The sequence below is a fragment of the Haemaphysalis longicornis genome, unplaced genomic scaffold (genome assembly GCF_048455015.1).
Source record: "Haemaphysalis longicornis isolate Haplotype H1 unplaced genomic scaffold, Haemaphysalis longicornis Haplotype H1 scaffold_4, whole genome shotgun sequence".
NCBI lineage: Eukaryota > Metazoa > Arthropoda > Arachnida > Ixodida > Ixodidae > Haemaphysalis > Haemaphysalis longicornis.
Genome location: NW_027526361.1, coordinates 220,079,567 through 220,098,191, shown reverse-complemented (window position 1 = coordinate 220,098,191; position 18,625 = coordinate 220,079,567). Strand labels below are relative to the sequence as shown.

General features: G+C 46.6%; 1 protein-coding gene across 1 annotated transcript; it reads left to right on the top strand.

Moving 5' to 3' along the window:
- The first annotated feature begins 14,491 nt into the window (after positions 1–14,491).
- On the top strand, positions 14,492–16,858 carry LOC144179639 (uncharacterized). Its single transcript, XM_077708065.1, has 2 exons — positions 14,492–14,635; positions 16,551–16,858. Exons 1-2 carry the CDS (start codon positions 14,522–14,524, stop codon positions 16,764–16,766), a joined length of 330 nt encoding a protein of 109 aa, XP_077564191.1. The 5' UTR covers positions 14,492–14,521; the 3' UTR covers positions 16,767–16,858.
- The last annotated feature ends 1,767 nt before the right edge of the window (positions 16,859–18,625 follow it).

The following is an 18,625-nucleotide window of genomic DNA, read 5'->3' as shown; positions in this document are numbered from 1 at the left end:
TGCGGTTCTGCAGTTTTGACATTTGAGGGCCGCCATGTCCCTTTCTATATCTTTGCACACGGGCTGTACACTCACTGCCGTCCATATAGACAGTCCATCTAGTGTTGCTCGCTGTAGCGAAAGAGGACCAGCGTCTGGCTTCCGATACGGTGATGGAGTCGATAAGCGAGGCAGTGAGCGGCCCCTATCCTCCTCTTCCTCTTCACCTACTATCCCTACTGTCACCCCCTGCCTGCGCATCTTTATTTCTTAACATACTCCCGGCGCCGCCAAGTTGGTTAGGGCCTAGCAGGCAGTTGCAGGGTTAGTGGCAAAGTCTGTATCCCACTACGACATGTTTTCCGACTTCCGCAGCGGTGCATGATTCCACAGCAGCGATGCTTGTAAGCTGGCTGGGGGATCTAGTGGGGCCTTCGGCTGGGTGTCTCGCTGCCGTCGATCTTGTTACACGGCCTTGTCATTCGAGAGAGGTAGTACAAGTCCATAGCTAGCGTCACGGCCAATGAGCGCTTGCGGAGTTGTTGGGTCACAGTGAGTAAGATCTAAAAGTGAAGTCTACGAATGTTGATAAGGTCATCCGGGATTATGGGCTGTGCTCGCGGTTTTCGGCCAGAAAGGCACTCGCCAGGATCGAAAGGAAACAGATCATGCGGGCAGCCAAGTGCCCAGACAACATGCAGCGAATGCAGTGTCACTGTGGTCGTGTTCATATCCTGTCCGGCCTCCACAAATCGATCGATGCGCTGAAGTAACAATGCTGTTTCTTCCGCGGACAAGGAGACTTTGCTTTGGTCGGGCACGTAAGAGTAGCAGAAGGGCGCGTCCAGCATGGAATCGTGCTCGCCAGAGAAGGGGTCGCGAGCATGGAAGCAACCGTCCTGTGTCGCCGCGTGGATTTGTCGCCAACGGGATAGTATAGGAGCGGCCGCTGCTCGCCTCTGGAGTCGGATCTCGCTCACAGAGCGCCGGAGAAGCAGGTGCTTCGTTGTCCCCTGAAGCGTGTCCATCTTCTGCACGAACCGCGTTTTCGTTGCTGGACCAAATGGAAATATATTTGACTCAGAACTGTGTCGCTGAAATGCTTGCGAAACGAGAGAGGCGTCGCCGACGTAAGGGTGGCAACAGGGAAACTAGAAGGTCTTCAAAACAAAAGTCGCATCATCGAATCTAGGGCCGTGGCAGAACGGCTCAGACGTCTCCAGAGCGGTAGTAAAGTCGTCGAAGCGAGGGATGCGGAAGGGCTGTAGCGAAGTCTCTGACGTGAGAGCCGTGTCGCCGACGCCAGCGCTGCGGCAGGGCCGGTCATACATCTCGGAAACGATAGACGCGTGAGCGACGGCGAGGTCTCGACAGGGTCCCTGAGATTTCTCCACCACGGCAATCACGGTAACTCCAGGGTGGGAGGCCGCTGGAGCCGTTCTCCCGGGCTGAGGCCCTCGGGGCCTTGCTTGGCGTCCTCAAAGGCTGCAGCGCCTACGTCGTCATTGTTTTGTTCTTCTACCGCCGCACCAGTCATTTCCCGGACGGGCGGCACGTCACCCGGGACCATTGTCCACCGTGCCTACTTGGCAATCGAGCAAATAGTGGACGTGTCAGTGCGGGTAGTACACAGGGCCGCCTGAGGATAAAGGATGGGGCTTGAGGAAGAGTCATGGCTCACGGAGAAACGTACGCGCGTTCGCAGGGCGCAGATACGCTCGTCATAATCGATCGCTTCCAAAACGTCAGCATCAAACTCTTCAGCCTGCAGGTTCTCCTGAACTTGAGCGTCGAGTTTGTGAAGGCTCACCTGGTTATGCAAAATGAGGTCGAGGACATTTTGTGTGTCAAGGGCCGTTGCTACCTGGCTCCGGAGCAAGGCGTCGAGGACTGTCATTGTCCCGGAGACGGTCGCTCGCAGGATATCTCGGCGAATACGCAGAGCGTCCATGGCACCAGTCGATGAAGCAAGACGCTGGGGTTTTGAATACCTAGTGGACAAGGGCGGGCTTGAGCACGAGCCGAAAGGGGCGGCGGCCGAGGGCGAGGTTTCCAGGATAAAGCAATACGAAGATATGCAAGCCTCGGGTGCTTCAGAGCCGCTGCGCCGTCGAACGTATATCCGCTCTTGTGCCGGTTCCCGGGTTTCGTCACCAGAAAATGTGTAGCGAAAGAGGACCAGCGTCTGGCTTCCGATAGTGTGCTGGGGTCGATGAGCGAGGCAGTGCGCGGCCCCGATCCTCGTCTTCCTGTTCTCCTACTCCCCCTACTGTCGCCCCCTGCCTGCGGATCTTAATTTCTTAACACTCGCTCTGTGGTGACATTGGACACAGACGGGACACCTGCCCTAACACGGAGGTGACCGTGTGCGTGCAGTGTAATGAGCGAAATCCTGCGCCGAAACATAAGAGCACCCAAAATGTAAGCTTTGTGGACTTGCCCACATTACGGCTAGCAAAGAATGCCGTAAGAAGCTCCGGCCACCACCGCAACCGCTGCACGTCCGAGAGTACCTTGCTCGGAATAACCCGACATATGAGCGGCCGCTACAGTTCCAGGCGCGAGAAGGTCTTCCACCACCTCACATGACAGCGCATGTCAACGTCCAACGTCCCCACGCTTCTTTGCGACAACAAAGCTGGTCTGCAATTGTCGCCTCCCCAGAAACAGCCCCAATAACTTCCCGCCTTTGCCGTCACAGCCAGCCACTTTGCAAGATAATCCCCGCATCAATATACTAGAACAGGAGAATGTGCTAGAACTAAGAACTCGAACTAGAACTAAGCTCGACGGAATACCGAGCACCCTGTCCCTAGTGACCCACCTGGAACTACCCCATCTGAAGATAACTGGGAATAATTCAACAGTGGTGAACACTAAGCGCCTTCCTCAATACCACTGACGATTTGGCAATGGAATTGTCGTTTATACCGCAGTAAGCAAAATTTCATATCCCTGTTTGCGAACACAAATTCACCGGCTGTATTCGCTCTCCAGGAAACTGGCACAGATCAGATTAACACTCACGGGATACACCACGAACCTTACAAATTCGGACGCACGCACGGCGACTTTAGTACAGACAAGCCAGACAGTGCAGACACACACCCTCCCCACAACCTTGGACTACGTTTTCGTAGAGCTCATTCCAAAAAAACAAGACACAAGCCTGCCTATTCATCCTGAGCATATATAGCCCTCCATCATCACCGTTCGGCGAATTCAACGAGCTCTTCAGGACCGTCAAACAAAGATCGACAAGACACGGACTGGTTATAATTGGCGATTTCAACGCGCATCACACAATCTGGGGTTACCATAGGGACAACCAAAATGACAGCTACTCTATGACGCAATTAGAATGAACAATCTGCACTTGTGTAACACCCCGCATCCCCCACTCGCTTGGGTAATAGTGTCTCACGAGACACTACTCGGGACCTTACGCTTACATGTGGTTTCAAAGATCCAAGCTGGGAGTGCCTCACAAAAACGTTGGGAAGTGTCCAATATATCGTGCAGCTACAGCTACCCCATCACCAGGCTGCACCCGAATGAATAGGTACTTCCCGCCTCACCGATTGGCGAAAATTTCGGGAAGCAACACCGACGCGCTCAATTCATTTGATTGAAGAATTGACCGCACGAATCTAGCCGGCAGGTAAAAAATATACCAAGGAATTACCGTTGACCCAAGACTGCCCCGCAATCGATGCACACCTTTTGCAGCGATGGGAAGCCCGGCGAGGGCTTATAAAACGCTGGAAAAAAACGAAGAACAAATCGAAAACTTCGTCTTCGCATAGCCCAGCTAACACAAGAAGCGGCGTCGTATGCCAGGCAACTCAGCCAGCAGAACTGGTCGCATTTATGCACACAGTTTCAAGGTACTCTCGGCACCGGATGCACACGGCACCTGCTTTGGTCTTTTACGGGGAACAAAGAATCTAACTATGCCGCGGCACATCAGCTCAGTCGGGTTATTCACAATTAACGCGGCACAGAAGATCTCACGAAACTTTGGCAATATAGGAGCGAGAAGACCCAGCCTCCCCACAAACCATACACGGGTGCTCCCAATTCTGAAATAGATGGCCCTTTCACGCTTGCGGTAATGAAAGCAGCGGTTAACCATTTAACCAGAAACACCACGCCCGGCAATGAAAAGATTCCTAATAAGATGCTCCGGAACCTCGAAGTCACTGCGTTGGAGGTTTTCCTACACTATATTAACGAGCATTGGATTGCCAGCATGTTGCCCTCCCCCCCAGTGGAAGCATGCCGACATCAGTCTAATACTTAAACCTGGAAAACCGCTTGCTGCCTCAAACCTACGGCCCATCTTCCTCACGTCTTGTGTGGGAAAGCTCCTTGAACATATGGTGCAAAACCTCCTATTTCCATGTATCGAAGACATTGGCCATTTTCCGACCCCAATGTACGGCTTCCGACCAAATATTTCTGCCCAAGATATCCTCTTGCAACTGCAAGAAGAAATAATTGATCGGCTCATCAGCCTACCTATATTTCCTACCTATATGTCCCGTGACATATCCCCCGGTCGAAGGGGACCGTTCCGGTCGAAACTGACGCAAGTGGAGGATGGTGATGCAGACGAGCAAAGCGATAAAATACACGAGAAGGAACCGATTGCCACCACGGATGAAGGTGATGGGTTTATTGAACACCTGCCCGCAGCAGCAATGTCCGCAAAGCAACGACGAACCGGTGACAGCTTCTTAACATGTCGCACCACAGCGCCGGCGCTCGTTACCGTCATCTGGTCGCATATCATCGGCTGTTGGCGGCTCCGGATTCGCTTGTCACGGGCAGTGGACACGGGGAAGGAAAACGTTATCGAGTGCTGGTTGCGGCGAGTCTGGGGCTTCTCGACGCGGTTGACGGCCCCTCGATAATTGCACCAATTTCGATGGGGTGCAAAGCTGGAGCCAGGACGGGAATCATTACCCCGCACACTCCATCAAATTAGGTGAGGTGGGAGAGCAGATGAGGCCAACCGTCAAAAAGGCAAACAATCTATTTACATTATTTAAATGGCGGCGGTCAGGCAGCCAGCGTATCGTACACAAGCACGTTCTTCATCGTCGTCATCGCTGGTCTTTCATAATGGCGCTTTCTGGTACTGTGCACCTATATGTCGCGTGAAAATAACTTCTTGGAAAACACAGAATTCGTGTGAATGATTACTCCGGCGCATTGTATGTGAATATATTTGTTGTTTTATTGTGTGGCTTTCCATCCAGTACTACAAAAGTCCTACAGTACAGACAGCCATACGAGAAGTTCGCCCCAGTCCACGTAAGATTACCGCGTTTTTTGTTACTTACTATCTATTCACGATAGCCGTGATGTACACGTTTCCCTAATTGCCGAGATGCACGCGTTTCAGTGAAGAATGATAGCACACAACTTTGCGCTTGAGACATCTCTCCCCCTACGCGTGTAAACATTTATTGGAACATTAATTGGGGAGCTTTTACACAGGTATCTTCCTGCTCTCGATGGATTTCATTGAAACGGGCCACATCACCCGTAGTACCTTCAGCCACCGTGTCCATGACCTCCGTAGTGGTGGCCGCCTTTGTGTCTACCATGTCCGTAGCCACCCTTGTGGCCGCCGTGACCACCATGCCTTCTGCCGTAGCCGCCATGGTGCCCACCATGACCCTTGCCATGGCCTCCGTAGCCTCCGTAGTGCCTGTCGGCAAGGGCGACGCCAACAAGCAAGGCGAAAACGAAGAGAATCACCTGAGAGAATATAAGTATAGGGGGTGAGAGTGGTAAGAGGTCAGAGAGACTACAGATATGAAAACAAAAACACGAGAGTGGTTGATTCTTTATTCATTGCGGAATCAATATTTTTGTTTAACCTGATTTTTATTGCCGTGTACTAGTATTCGCATTACATATTCACATGTCTAACACGGTTTGAATGAGATGTACCATTGGCTGCCTCTTAAATTTGATCAATAATTTTGTTCAGTATATTTATACACTGCCAATAGTTGTTCGGGAGAATTAACAGTAAATTACTTCACTCTGAAAGAAAAGTGTTTCTTTCGAACCAAGAACAGTTTGTGCTGACAAGCAAGAGAACAATGAAATAAAGCGACAACACGCCTTCGCTCAAATTAAGAAAATTTCTGATGTTTCACCAAATAAATAGAAAAGATGCAAATGCATTGATGATGATTATGATGATGTTTGGTGTTTATTGCCGCAAGGCCGACGAGGGCAAAGAGCGCCAGAGAAGAAGGTATTTAATGGTTGAAGAGAAGTGACTACCACAAAAAGTTCGGTATAAAAACGTCTAAACCAGGAACAGTAAAATCAATTAAAGATAATGGTGATAGCTGGTGTATGAGGCCGGATTTGATTATGCATGATAGGAAATGAGGTTTGAAAACTTAACGTCTGACAAATACTTAGACACGCGCTTCTCCGAAACCATGGCATTGTCACCCAGAAACAATGCTGGGTGCAGCGGAATGTGTTGTCTGTAGAGTTCTCTGAAGTGGTTTTGTCATGTTGTGTCGAATGCCTTGCATTGCATGAGCATGTGAACTACGAATAGGACCTCCCCGCATCTGCTACACACAGGTCTTGAAGACACTGTGAGCTGATACTAGTGTGGTACGTGTGTGCCCTATCCATATCCTAGCATGTGCAACTTCTGTGTATCTGCTGCACGGGTCGATGGTGAATGGTCCCAAGAATGGCTTTATTACGTGTAACTTGTCTGTATTTTTACTCCAGTGCGTTTGCCATGTTACGCGAAGCTGTTGTCTGATGTGTGGCTTCATGTCAGTGTACGGTAATATTGGTATGTTTGTAGTATTAAAAATTGTTTTAGTAGCCGCCATTTCAAGGGCGGTTTCGTTGTCATAGAATGTGATGTAAAACAAGTAAAATGCCGTGTGCTTCAGCCGTTAAAATTATGTTGTGGGAGTTCATTATTCTACAGATATTTAAGTTCAGGCCATGCGCAGCCCAAGACACAGCCGTAGCTGTCTTTGATGCATTGTATTAATACCCTTCGCAATGGTGGTTCTCCTGCAGGAACAGGAAACACAGCCTAATAGCTACTCTCGGTGCACTGTTTTTGTTCAATTGCAAAAAGGGCAGGTGGTCACGACACACAGCCTTGAGTTTCCACGGTGCAATAAAATCAAATGTGGGTGTCTTTTGGATGTGTGCAAACGAAACATTTACCTCTGATGCTTCTGCTCTCACTCTCATAGGGAAATGGATGGAAATAGATGGACGGTGTAAAAAGAGTCGCTCTAAGCATGCATCGTGAGTTGTCGAATTAGAAGGATGATTTCTCATAGAAATGATTTTGGAGGCATATAAAAAGTCAGTGTATATCCTCTCGTGATATAGGGACCGTTTGTTACACTCTGCATAGATGCTTTAAACGGGGCTAGTGCGAATGGCGCCACAGTGCCGCTTTTGTCGCAGACCCTTACAAGACACTGCCATAATCCAAGCGAGATCTACCACTGTAGTATAAAGGTGCAGGAAGAGCTGCTTGTCAGCACCGTAGCCTTGTTGTTACAGGACTTTGAAAATGTTCATTGTTTTTAGGCATTTTTATTTTAACTGCTTCAAGTGAGGAATAAATGTTAGTTTACTATATAATAATAAGCCCAAAAACTTATGTTCCCCTTTGGCAGTGATTACTACAGTAACGCCCCCTTATATAAAACAGCGCGAGGATTGTAAAATAGTTCGGTTTAGAAAGTGAAGCAAAAAACTTATATGAGGGCAATCTTTCCGAAGGAGTCAAGAGCTAGCGCAGAGCTCTTACCACCCTGCAGTTCACTATTGATACGTCACTTTCTATTAAAGAAAACATTTTTTATTGGGGTGGAAGAGCTGCGTGAGTGTAGCCTGCTTCTCGGAGCACAACGCGTTGCTGGGGACTGCTTGCTCCATGGTATCTAAACAGTCGACAAGCACAAGACCGCTGCCCTCAATGGCACTGCAGTATCGCCGTAGCAGGGCCACGCCAGTGACGGCTTCCCTCGTGCTCCGAAGCGGTACGAAGTCCTCGCCGTCTTCGACAGAGCGGAGACAAGCATCGATACAAGCGAATAACGGTGAACCCAGCGAACCGAGCAAGTGCGGGAAGCGACTGGCGCGGATTTGAAGTTCAGTGACACCGCAGCCCGCAGCGCCAAATGTGGTTCTTTCGGCTCCAGCGGCATGCATGCGTGGAGCTGGTCCACTCTGCCACGGCAGTCGCAAGCGACACCCGCGCCACTGCTGCGCACCGATGTATTGCGGGAAAGCCCTGCCGCATGCCTAAGGACAGCGAAAAATTTCGCGCGGGAGAGTTCGATATATCCATTGTGAGCGAAATCGCGTTCGATATAAAACTTTTAAATGCATGTAATTTTACCAGATTTATACAAGGGTTCGATATAGGCAATAATTCGATATATCCGTGTTCGATATAAGCGGGTTTTACTGTACACCAATAACAGAGATATCAGGGTCCGGATCAATGCCGCGCTTCCGTGACGACACAACACAAGTACTGTTTGCATGGTTTAGTTTAAAACCATTCGTGTCCACCCAGCCAGCACGTTTGTTCACCCCAAGCTGGACCTGGCGTTCAAAAATTAAAAAGTGGTGGGATTTAAAAGATATTTAGACGTCATCTACATATATAGAACAGGAATTTGTTCGTGGCAATACCTTCCAGAGCGAGTTCATATTAACAATAAATAGTGGACAGCTCACCCACCGCCTTGAGGGACGCAATTTTCCTGAACGCGCACATTCGAAACAGCACTGCCAACCCTCACTCGAATGTCGTTTCCGACATGTAGCTAGCGAAGGTGTTCAGCATGTTGCCGGAAACACCAAACGACTTCAGGTCACTCAAGATGCCGTACCGCCAGCTGTGTCATTGGCCTTTTCCATATCGAAGAAGACTGTTATGCAATACTGGTAATGGATGTAGGTATATTTTACATATAATTCCAATGCAACCAGTTCAGCGTTGGTGGACCTCCCCGCCATGAAGGCAGCCTGGCAGCTCTCCAGAAGACTATTGTACTCTAAGAAGTGCATGAGTCTCCTATTGATCATCTTATCGAGCAACTTACACAGGAAGCTTGTCAGGGGAATGGGACTGTAACTCGCTGGAGAGGAAGGGTCCTTCCCCTCCTTCAGAAAAGCACTACGATGGCCTCCCTCCGATAACGGCGCCCCGAAAGAAATATTTTTTTCTAAAGGTGAAGGAGTGTTTCAAGCATGTCTGCGTGTAAGTGTTGTATCATAGTGTATGTAGTGTTGTCTGCGCATGGAGCCGAAGGCTTACAAGTGCTGAGTGCGATCTTCAGCTCATGTATTGAAAAGGCTGAGTTATAAGAGGAGGTCAACTTATTATTATCTTTGAAGGAGCTCCTCTAACAAGATGTTTTGTGTTTTATGAAAGTGTTGGTGTAGTGTGCTGATCTGGACACGTGTTGGAAGTGTTGTGCGAGAGTGTTAGCCTGGTCTTCAGTGTTTCCCCTGTTGTACTAACCCGGGGCAGGCTGTGTGTTTGTTGTCCTCTGAGTTTTCGTACACGTGTCCAGACTTTTTGGGTGTCGGAATGCGCGTTTAAGGATGTGAGGAAGGTGCGCCAACTCCGTTGGTAGGCCTCATAGTGCACACATCTTCCGAACACCTTTGCCCTTTGAAACAATAAAAGCTTAGCCGATTTGGGGTACAGACGAAGGATATCCCAAGCCTTGTTCTGGGCCCCTCCCGCCCGCCCAAATTTTTATTCCACCACCGCCTCCTCTGGGTATGCGGGGCGCAAAAGGTGTGCGGAATGGACGTTTAGGCGGCATCGAGGATGCGCCGTGGCAAATGCATTCGTTGGGAATACCCTGAATGAAGCAGAACCTACGAAGGCATAGATATTGTTGTATAGATGTTGCATTTCGCGAGTACTATAGAAAGAATTAATGTGGGGATTGCTTACTTTAAAATTTCCGAAGCAGGGACAGCCATCTTAACACAATGGTAAACTCCCATTAAAACTAAAGGAGAATGAGGAATAGAGGCTGAGTTCACATCGCCATGTTTTCTAAAGCAAGTGACTTTTGAATTATATGGCTTTTAAATTTTCAGTGAGACGAAACCGTCCTAAACCAATAACTATAGCTAAATGAAGTTGAGGCAATCGCCAATTGGTGCGTCTGAATTCTGTAATTATTTCTTCTACAACAACATTCAGCAAGGTAATAGAGTCTTCATCAGAAGAATCATACTGAGGATGTAGCAGAAGAGATGTATATGGTACAGAATGATAAAGGGGCTGTAATGTTAGCTTACAAAATCCGCACGAATAATTAGTGTGGTCTGCAAGCAACAACAAAAGCGTGGGGGGACCAAAAATTTGGCGTAACTGAGACTAGGCACACGAATTAAAGGATAACCACAGCCATCTGGCCTTTTATTTTTTCCCATGCAGAGGCATTTTATTTCAACAATTTCCACCACTCAAACTAAACATGTGATTTAAACGTCAGATATGAACTGAGATAACAACATGAATTAGCCGCAGCTATAAACTGATGCTTTTTGCAGAGTCAGTCGTAAATAATAATCGCGCTTTACCACCAATCAAAATTTCAAAAAAGTTTCATACACTTTTTACCATATCGCGCTTTGAACAATGTTACATTTGGAATTTAGTGCAATACCATTTAGCAAATTTGATGGCCCGGGGGAAAGCACGTATGGTTATCCACGCGCTAGAAACAGATTTTTATAAAAAAGCGGTTCAAAAGAATCCGTTTCGAGCTACAAAAAATATCGATGATTAAAAATTTGGGCCCACATCCCACCAATTATTTACAATATCATAGACTTATTATTGTATCCCTTTATTGTAACGAAGTCTCCCCTAATAACGTTATTGGCAATGCATAAGCTTAATACGCTAGAAGGCTTATTTCAAGAATTGTAAAACAAGAAAACACGAATACCCGAGCGCTCTACTCCCGGTAGTCTTCATTTTTGCATGGTTGGAATACGCCGCGGTCGTTGTAGTGCAAAACGTTAGTCCGAGCTGACTTAAGTACTGTCAGCTTCCACTGAGTATACACATGTTGTACATAACACGAGCAAACTTTCGAAAAATCCGCTGTTGTCCGCACCTAAGCGCTCTTGCTTTTGTGCCTGTAATGTCTGCTTTGTGGCGCGTTTGCGTTTAGCGCTGCGTGATCTCTCTATCTTTTGTTAACCAGTTTGTCTTGGTGCTGACAAGATAGGCATGTGCACAATGGCAAACTTCTGAAAAAGTTATTTGAATATCGTCTTTTCGCGTCTATAAGTGGTGATACGGGTTCGCCTATATTAGAAGTTTTTGACTGAGGTTAGAGAACTGTAATTTTTTGCTCCATGATTCACTCATGGCAATTCTTTCTATGAATTAGATATCGAAACAGCTTAGTAAAAAAATATCATACGAATGCACATGCTTGAACTCAGTTTGATTCTTTAAAATACCTCCTTCCTAATCACATCTCCTCGGTGATTGAACAGGCTTAGGTTCATTTTGCGGTAAAATATCCGTGTTTTGGCTCCTTCATAAATATTTCTAATAAGTGACTCTACTAAGGTGAGAAAATAAAAATAAGCATCCAAGAAAAATTTACAATCAATTCAACTAGGTGACGACGGATGACTAGCGAAGACGAACTGACACAGATTATTGAACAAAGGCGTAAAATTTTAACGAATTAATTGTGCGAATAGCAGTTTTCCGACGTCATTCAATCTCGGTAGTTTGTTTGGAAGGGGGTACACAGATTTATTTGTGGTGGGTATTCGGAGCATGGCACTTTTTATGAAGGAGGGTGTATACTTCTCGCCGGACTGTAAATTTGCGACACCTCTGAATTCAGGGTCCACGGTCTATACAAGAAGTCGAAATTACCATGACTGAACAGAACTGACAATCCAAATGGAGAACGGTCAGTTGTCGAATAAAAAGAGGGCCGACACAAAAAAAAAGGAACCAAGCACATAAACGAACAATGATACCTACACACACATCTTCCTTCTACTATGGAACATCTCGTGTTTTTGCATCAATCTGGGAGGTCCATATTTGGTCACCTACATTTCTCGACGGTCACAAAACATTCATGAAAAAATAGGCACTCAAAGCTTCGCTGCTGTTTTTTGCAGGAAAAGCAGAAATGATAAGCATACTGCAGTTTCGTGAAAGCGGCTGCAAATAATTTATTCTTCGGGGTATTTCTTGTCGGTGTGGCCAGAGCCCATGTGTCTGCCGTTTAATGTTCCTCGGAAGTTAGAAATGAAGATTATAATATCGTTTGCTCGTTGCGGAAGTCGTAATTAGGTCTTGTGTTTTCCTTTACCGGAATCACTACTACTCGACGCCGAGGTCTTTTTACAACGATATCGTTCGCCGGTATCATCCAGCATATTGTCTGCGGCAACAAAGAGATTGAGAAGAATCACACCAGAGCATTGCGCTACCTTGGGGAGCCCTCTGAATTACCCTGGATCGCAAAACTTTGCGCCTCACGTCAGCTTATGAAAAAAAAATACCATAAAAGGTAAAAAGGCCCTGCTCTTTCATATTTTGTTATGAGACGGCTTATATTGCCCTTAGAAAAAAGCATTCAAAGTATTTGTGTTTGCAGGTGAAGGCAATTGCCAAGTGATTGGTGTAAGCTTGGCCTTTGTGAGCTGGCGTTTGCACGTTGTGTTTTGCGCAGTAAAGCGCTGCAGTGTAGGAGGGATTGCGAACCGAAAACGTCTCCGACTCTTCTGTAATCAAACTTATCCACAGAATTTATGACACCAAGCCGCTAAGGTTACTGTAGCATTGCGCGGAGTTTCATTTATTGTCTTAAATAATTCACAGTGAGGCTGTACAGAAATTCTGCATCTTCTCAATACATGGTCGTCCATGGAGGGAGTATGGTTAGAGAAAACGGCTGTAACTGTTGTTTCAATGGAACATTCACTAAAAAAATATGTAACAGTGAACCAATAATGCCAGTCCAACTTAAGCACCACACCAACACACCTAATTACGCTCCAACTTCCGCACCTCTGGTCAGCCTTCCTGATATACTGGAAGAAAGTATTTTTTTCTTTATTACAGCAAGATAAAAAAGGGCCCTTCTTCGAAGATATTAGGCTACTGGGTAATAATTAGTTGGATAACCGCAAAGGTGAAGTTCATTAAACACATAATAAATAATCTACGGTTTCGATATGACTATATAAAAATGTTTTCCTAAATTGCTCACGGCGAGGAGCCTATGAAAAATATTCATTCAGTGTGTAAGAAAATTTCCATTCAGGTTAGTTTGTGTTTTCTGTTTGCTTGCAGGGGAGTGTTGGACACTCCTTTCTAATTAGCTTATGCACGACGTTCAATGGTCAGCGCAGCCAATTTGTGCGCCAGTTTCCTGATCCACTGTAATCATCAGCTATCGAAAGCTGAGCTGCCATCCGTAGGCACTGTGAATGACACAGCGAAAGCCACACGGAAAGAAACACTCTGAATTCTCTATAGACACCCGGCATTGCAGCTAGATTGTATTCGTACACTGTGAAAGAAAGAAAGAAAGAAAGAAAGAAAGAAAGAAAGAAAGAAAGAAAGAAAGAAAGAAAGAAAGAAAGAAAGAAAGAAAGAAAGAAAGAAAGAAAGAAAGCGTAATTGTGGAGCAGTTTTAGGTCAAAACGTTTTGAGTCTTATATAAGTGATTCGTCCCGCAGGGGTTCGAGCAGGTTCCGGGACCCACCGATAGAGGCCGCAGTGGTTTTGCAGAGGCTGGTTCCTTTTCGTTATCCTAGGGTAGCGAGGCTCGTACCACTGTCGTTTAGCTGAGATTTCTTTGCGCGAACCGAACAATTTCTGCGGCGACAGCACTGCCTTGCTCGGGCGAGCACCGTTTGACGTGTGAGTCCACACGAGAGAGCAACAGATCTGATGTTTCAGCAGATTTCTCACAGCGTTTAATTTTTTACGTATTTACAATCGTTGTTTGAACTTTTTACTGCCATTGATCATACACGGTGGTAGCAAGTATACGCTACAATGTAATTACCGTATGCCTGTAGAGTAACGAACTGGATGTGAATAGGCTACGCATTTCAGAGAGACTAAAGCTGATGTCAAGCATGAGACAATTTGTTTGAACATATTTGAACATCACAGAGAAGAACTGGTTGTTGTGATAGAAGCAATTAATATTAAGATGCTCAACGCAGGAACAGAAGCCTAAGATAAGTAGCCTGCTTTGCCAGTGAGATAAGCAAAAAACCCTCATGCAGACAAGTCGTTCGTACAGAATGCTGACTGAGCAGGCATTCCGCTCTTGCTAGCAAGCAGCCGCAAAAAAATTAAAAAAACCTGAGAATGCCTCCATAGCTTAGCCCGAAAAGGTGCCAGAACAGACACATCACGCACAGAAAACATAACAGGAATAGGTGCGGACAAGAGCGGAATGTTGGAAACCCCGAGCGATTTATGTACAACACGTGTCCGCTGACTGGAACTGGGCAATATTTAAGTCAGCTCTGGCTACAGTGCTGGACTACACCGCCCGGCGAGCATTCCAACAGTGCAACAATGAAGACCAGTGTAAGTATGGAGCTTACATTTTTTTTAGAAATGGACATGGTATTTAGTTAAACTGCCTTTAAAATAATTTTGGGTGTTTGTGGGAAAACCCACGTACCTTCAATTTGGTACGCGGATTACTGGAATGTTTATACACCGAATTGCTAAAGCACAGTGTTCGCCGTGTAACATTGGTAAAACAATTTATTCCACTTTGTGGATGTGGGTGACCACTGAAGTTGCATGAATTTCACGTAGCAGAGTTGCCTACAGAACGTACGCTTATTATTTTTTGCAGTCTTTGGTAATGAAACCGACTACTATGGATTTGGCTCAACATTTATCAGGGCAGCAGCTGTACCCTGGCAGAAAACATGAACTGGATGTTTAACTCATATGGGAGCCCATGTATTGTAAACAGACGGGAATAACACAGCATTTAGAATTTCAATGTGTGCCATCTTATCCGAAAAAAGTTATACCCCCGTAATTATGAGTCACCGTAATTGTATAATTATTATTGCTCCCCAGGAACCGATTATTCAATTCTACCTGACTTACACGAGGCCATGCCGGAAGCCGCCCAAGCCTTAACTATGTAAATTTCTAGCTGTTGGCATCTGGGCCTGTCTTCTCACGCAGTAACCAAATCAAGATAAGAAATTTGAAATACATTAACCTAACAACTAAAGGAAATAAACGCCGAGCTAGACCTCGAACGTAGCGTAGTCGTTTCATCGCCACTTTGCTTCTGCCTTTGCACGCTCTCTAACGCTCTTAAAAAGTTGGAGCAACAGTCAAAGTTCCATTCAGAAAATATAACACAATGCAAATTGACGGCAAAAAAATAGTGGCGATTGCAGATTGTGCTTGCTTCAGTGTATCATGAAGTACGAATGTCATTTTCCCGTTTTTTTCTCAGGCTTACAATAGTAGCGTTTTTATTTTAGTTGGAGACTACTTGTTAAAATTTGTTTTAGTGGTTTTTCCTCCCAAAAGCACACTTTTTGGCCGCTGGGCGGGCCCGGTTTTTATCTGAAAGTCCCAAGACTTAGTTCTGTATTTACAACTCCTGGTACCGTTCTCTTGTACTGAACCCATTTAAGTGACGAGTGGCTCGCTATAGTACACACTTATACAGAAAACAGAGTACGCGTTCGCCTGCTTTCGTCTCGCTTGGTATGTGTCTTCGCTTTTTTCTACGCTTGAACGAGAATTCACTAACTAGGTAATGACAGCTAATTTGACATCGTTTGATTCTGGAATTGTTTACCCAAATTACAATTGGATTATATCATGACCTTCCAAAACTAAGTTTAAACAAACGGTATCACAACAGCAGTAAAAGAAATATTAACCAGTAAGTTAGTTGCAGCTTTATTTTAACAGGACGACCGATGCCAATGAGGGGCCGGTTTGGGTTGTGACGGAAGGGGGATATAGAGTAGAATCAGTTCCAGTTCTTAGTTGCACTTAACTGTTTTTGAGTAACTGTGCGCGCTACAGGTCGCCTTGCTAGACAGCCCGCGCCAGAGCTCTCTTAATTACAAAGTGAGTGAGTTTCGCAAGAAGCTAACCGCAGCCTATGTGTTCTGATATTTCAGGGAATGTAAACGATGTGCGACTTGATAGATGCTTTGTTTGATGCTCCTGCAAGTATACCTATAAACAAAAGATATGCTGCAAATCACATTTAACGCCCAGATTACAATGAGGACAATGTCCCGTCATTGAGGTCCGCGAGTTCATTAATGAAATAGGCGTATATTGTACACAGCGTCAGCGTAAAACTTATTCATGATTTGTTACGTCGCTCTTTGTTGCGTGCCAACATATAAGAGGTAACCTGCCGGGAGGTCATCCGCTATTCCTTGTTTTTTCACCTTTTTGAGTATCAACCATGTCCACTTTTTTGGTGTGCCACTTCTGTATACAGGTGATTCTCTTCGTGTTCGCCTTGCTCGTGGGCGTCGCCCTTGCTGGCGGGCACTACGAGGGCTACGGAGGCCACGGCAAGGGCCATGGTGGACAGCAGGGTGGCTACGGTAGCGGCGGTCATGGTGGCCACAAGGGTGGCTACGGACACGGTGGTCACAAAGGCGGCCGCCACTACGAACCCCATTGGCCCTGTCGTGGAAGGCACTGCGGGTGATGTGTCCCGCGGCAATGATACCCAGCGAGATCCGGAAGATATCCGTGTGGAAGCTACCCAAAGGATGTTCCAATAAATGTTTTGCACGCGTAGGGGAAGTGATATATCTCACTGTAACAACAAGGGCAAGTTTCTCTGCTATCATTCTTTTCTGAAATGCGTATATCTCGGCTATCATGAATAGATAGAAAGCAGCAAAAACTGCGGTAATTTGACGTGGACCAGTGTGAACTTCCCGTCTGGCGGGCTGTACCGTAGGTCTTTTGTAGCACTGGATCCAAAGCGAATAGAGGAAAAAAACAGCAACAAAGATATCGCACATAAAACGCAATAGAGTGATTACTAACACAAATTCAGTGCTTTTAATGTAGGTATAGTCAGCCGTGTGACATTCTTGATTGAACTTCCGCAGTTACCTCTTCTGTATGTACAGCCATGGATAATAGAAATACGAACCGCGGAATGCATGCCCGAAGATACCGGTGCCGTCAGCTGGTAGCGGGCGGAGAAAAGACACGGACATGTGCAGTTGAGATGTCGGCAGCGAGGGTTCCTGTCCCACTGACATATGGTGCTCTCTCCTCGCTTGCATGCTCGCCTTGTCGCCATGCCACAAGAGCGCTGAAAACAATTCTGTGAGCGAAGTGGCGCGAGATAACTGCCGGCACTGCGTGCTCGGCGTACACGAGTGCCCGCTCCCCGTCTGTGCCGCCGTCACACTGCCGACATATCCTTGCATAAGTTGTACAGTACCCTGAGCAAATAACGATGCACATCTAGGTCACGGCCGAACCATGTTCAGTGCTGCGTGCTGGGGTTCTACAAGCATTGAGGTGCCTGCGAAAAAAATCGGGCCGCCAAATTTGTTGCAAAGCGGCAACAGGCCTATAGAATGGTTGGGACTGCCTAAATTCCTAATTTTTATAAATATTATAATTCTGTTAGTGATTATCACAGCTCACAAAATCTTTGCAATCAGTGCTTATTGAGGACACATTTTCGTAGTATATTTATTGTTTATGCAGTCATGGCTCAGCCACGACTGCGTGAAACAAACTCCTGTTCTTGGCAGCCAGCTCATTTTTCAATTGCACGAATGCAAAGCGTTGCAGTGCCATCAGAATTTGGGGGCATAATATTTCTGTCTCCATTTCTGTGCACGGGTTTTCTTTAAGAACGTATGATGAACTCAACAGTATCCCCTCCGAGAGAGTGCACGCACTTCCCACGCATGCACTGGCCGCAGCTGCTAGCTATTGCTTGCCACATTGCTTTTGGAATGACCAACATCGTCAGCTGCGGCGGCGATAGTAGTTTCAGTGCTGACGACAAGGCAAGCGCGCGACCGAGGACACGGCCACATATTGCAGTGGGACACGCACCCTCGCTATGGACACATTTAATGTGCATGACCGTCGCTTTTCGACGGCCGCAGCCAAATGAAGGCAACGGCATCTTCGGCCGTGCGTTCCGCGGTTCGTATTTCAATTGTCCATTACTGTAAATATCACCGTACCAAAAGTATATGGCCAGGATTGTGGTCCATTATCTCAAGCATAGAGAAACTGACACCACCTGCCGTCCAGAGTAGAAGACCGAAAAGCGGAGATCAGGAAACCATAGACCATATTTTCAGGGACTGCACAGAGGCACGACCGTCATGGGGTGGTACGGAAACGACATTGGCGGTGGCTTTGGGATTTGGGGTGAGCGGGAGCCTCAACTTTAGGGCCATAGAGGTGACGAAGAGGTGGTTGGAATGATTTTGGAGGAAAAGTTGGGATGAGATGGGTACATAGAGGGGTAATCAAACGAAACAGAATATAGAACAGCGCGGGGAGAAAAAAGTGGAGGGAGCG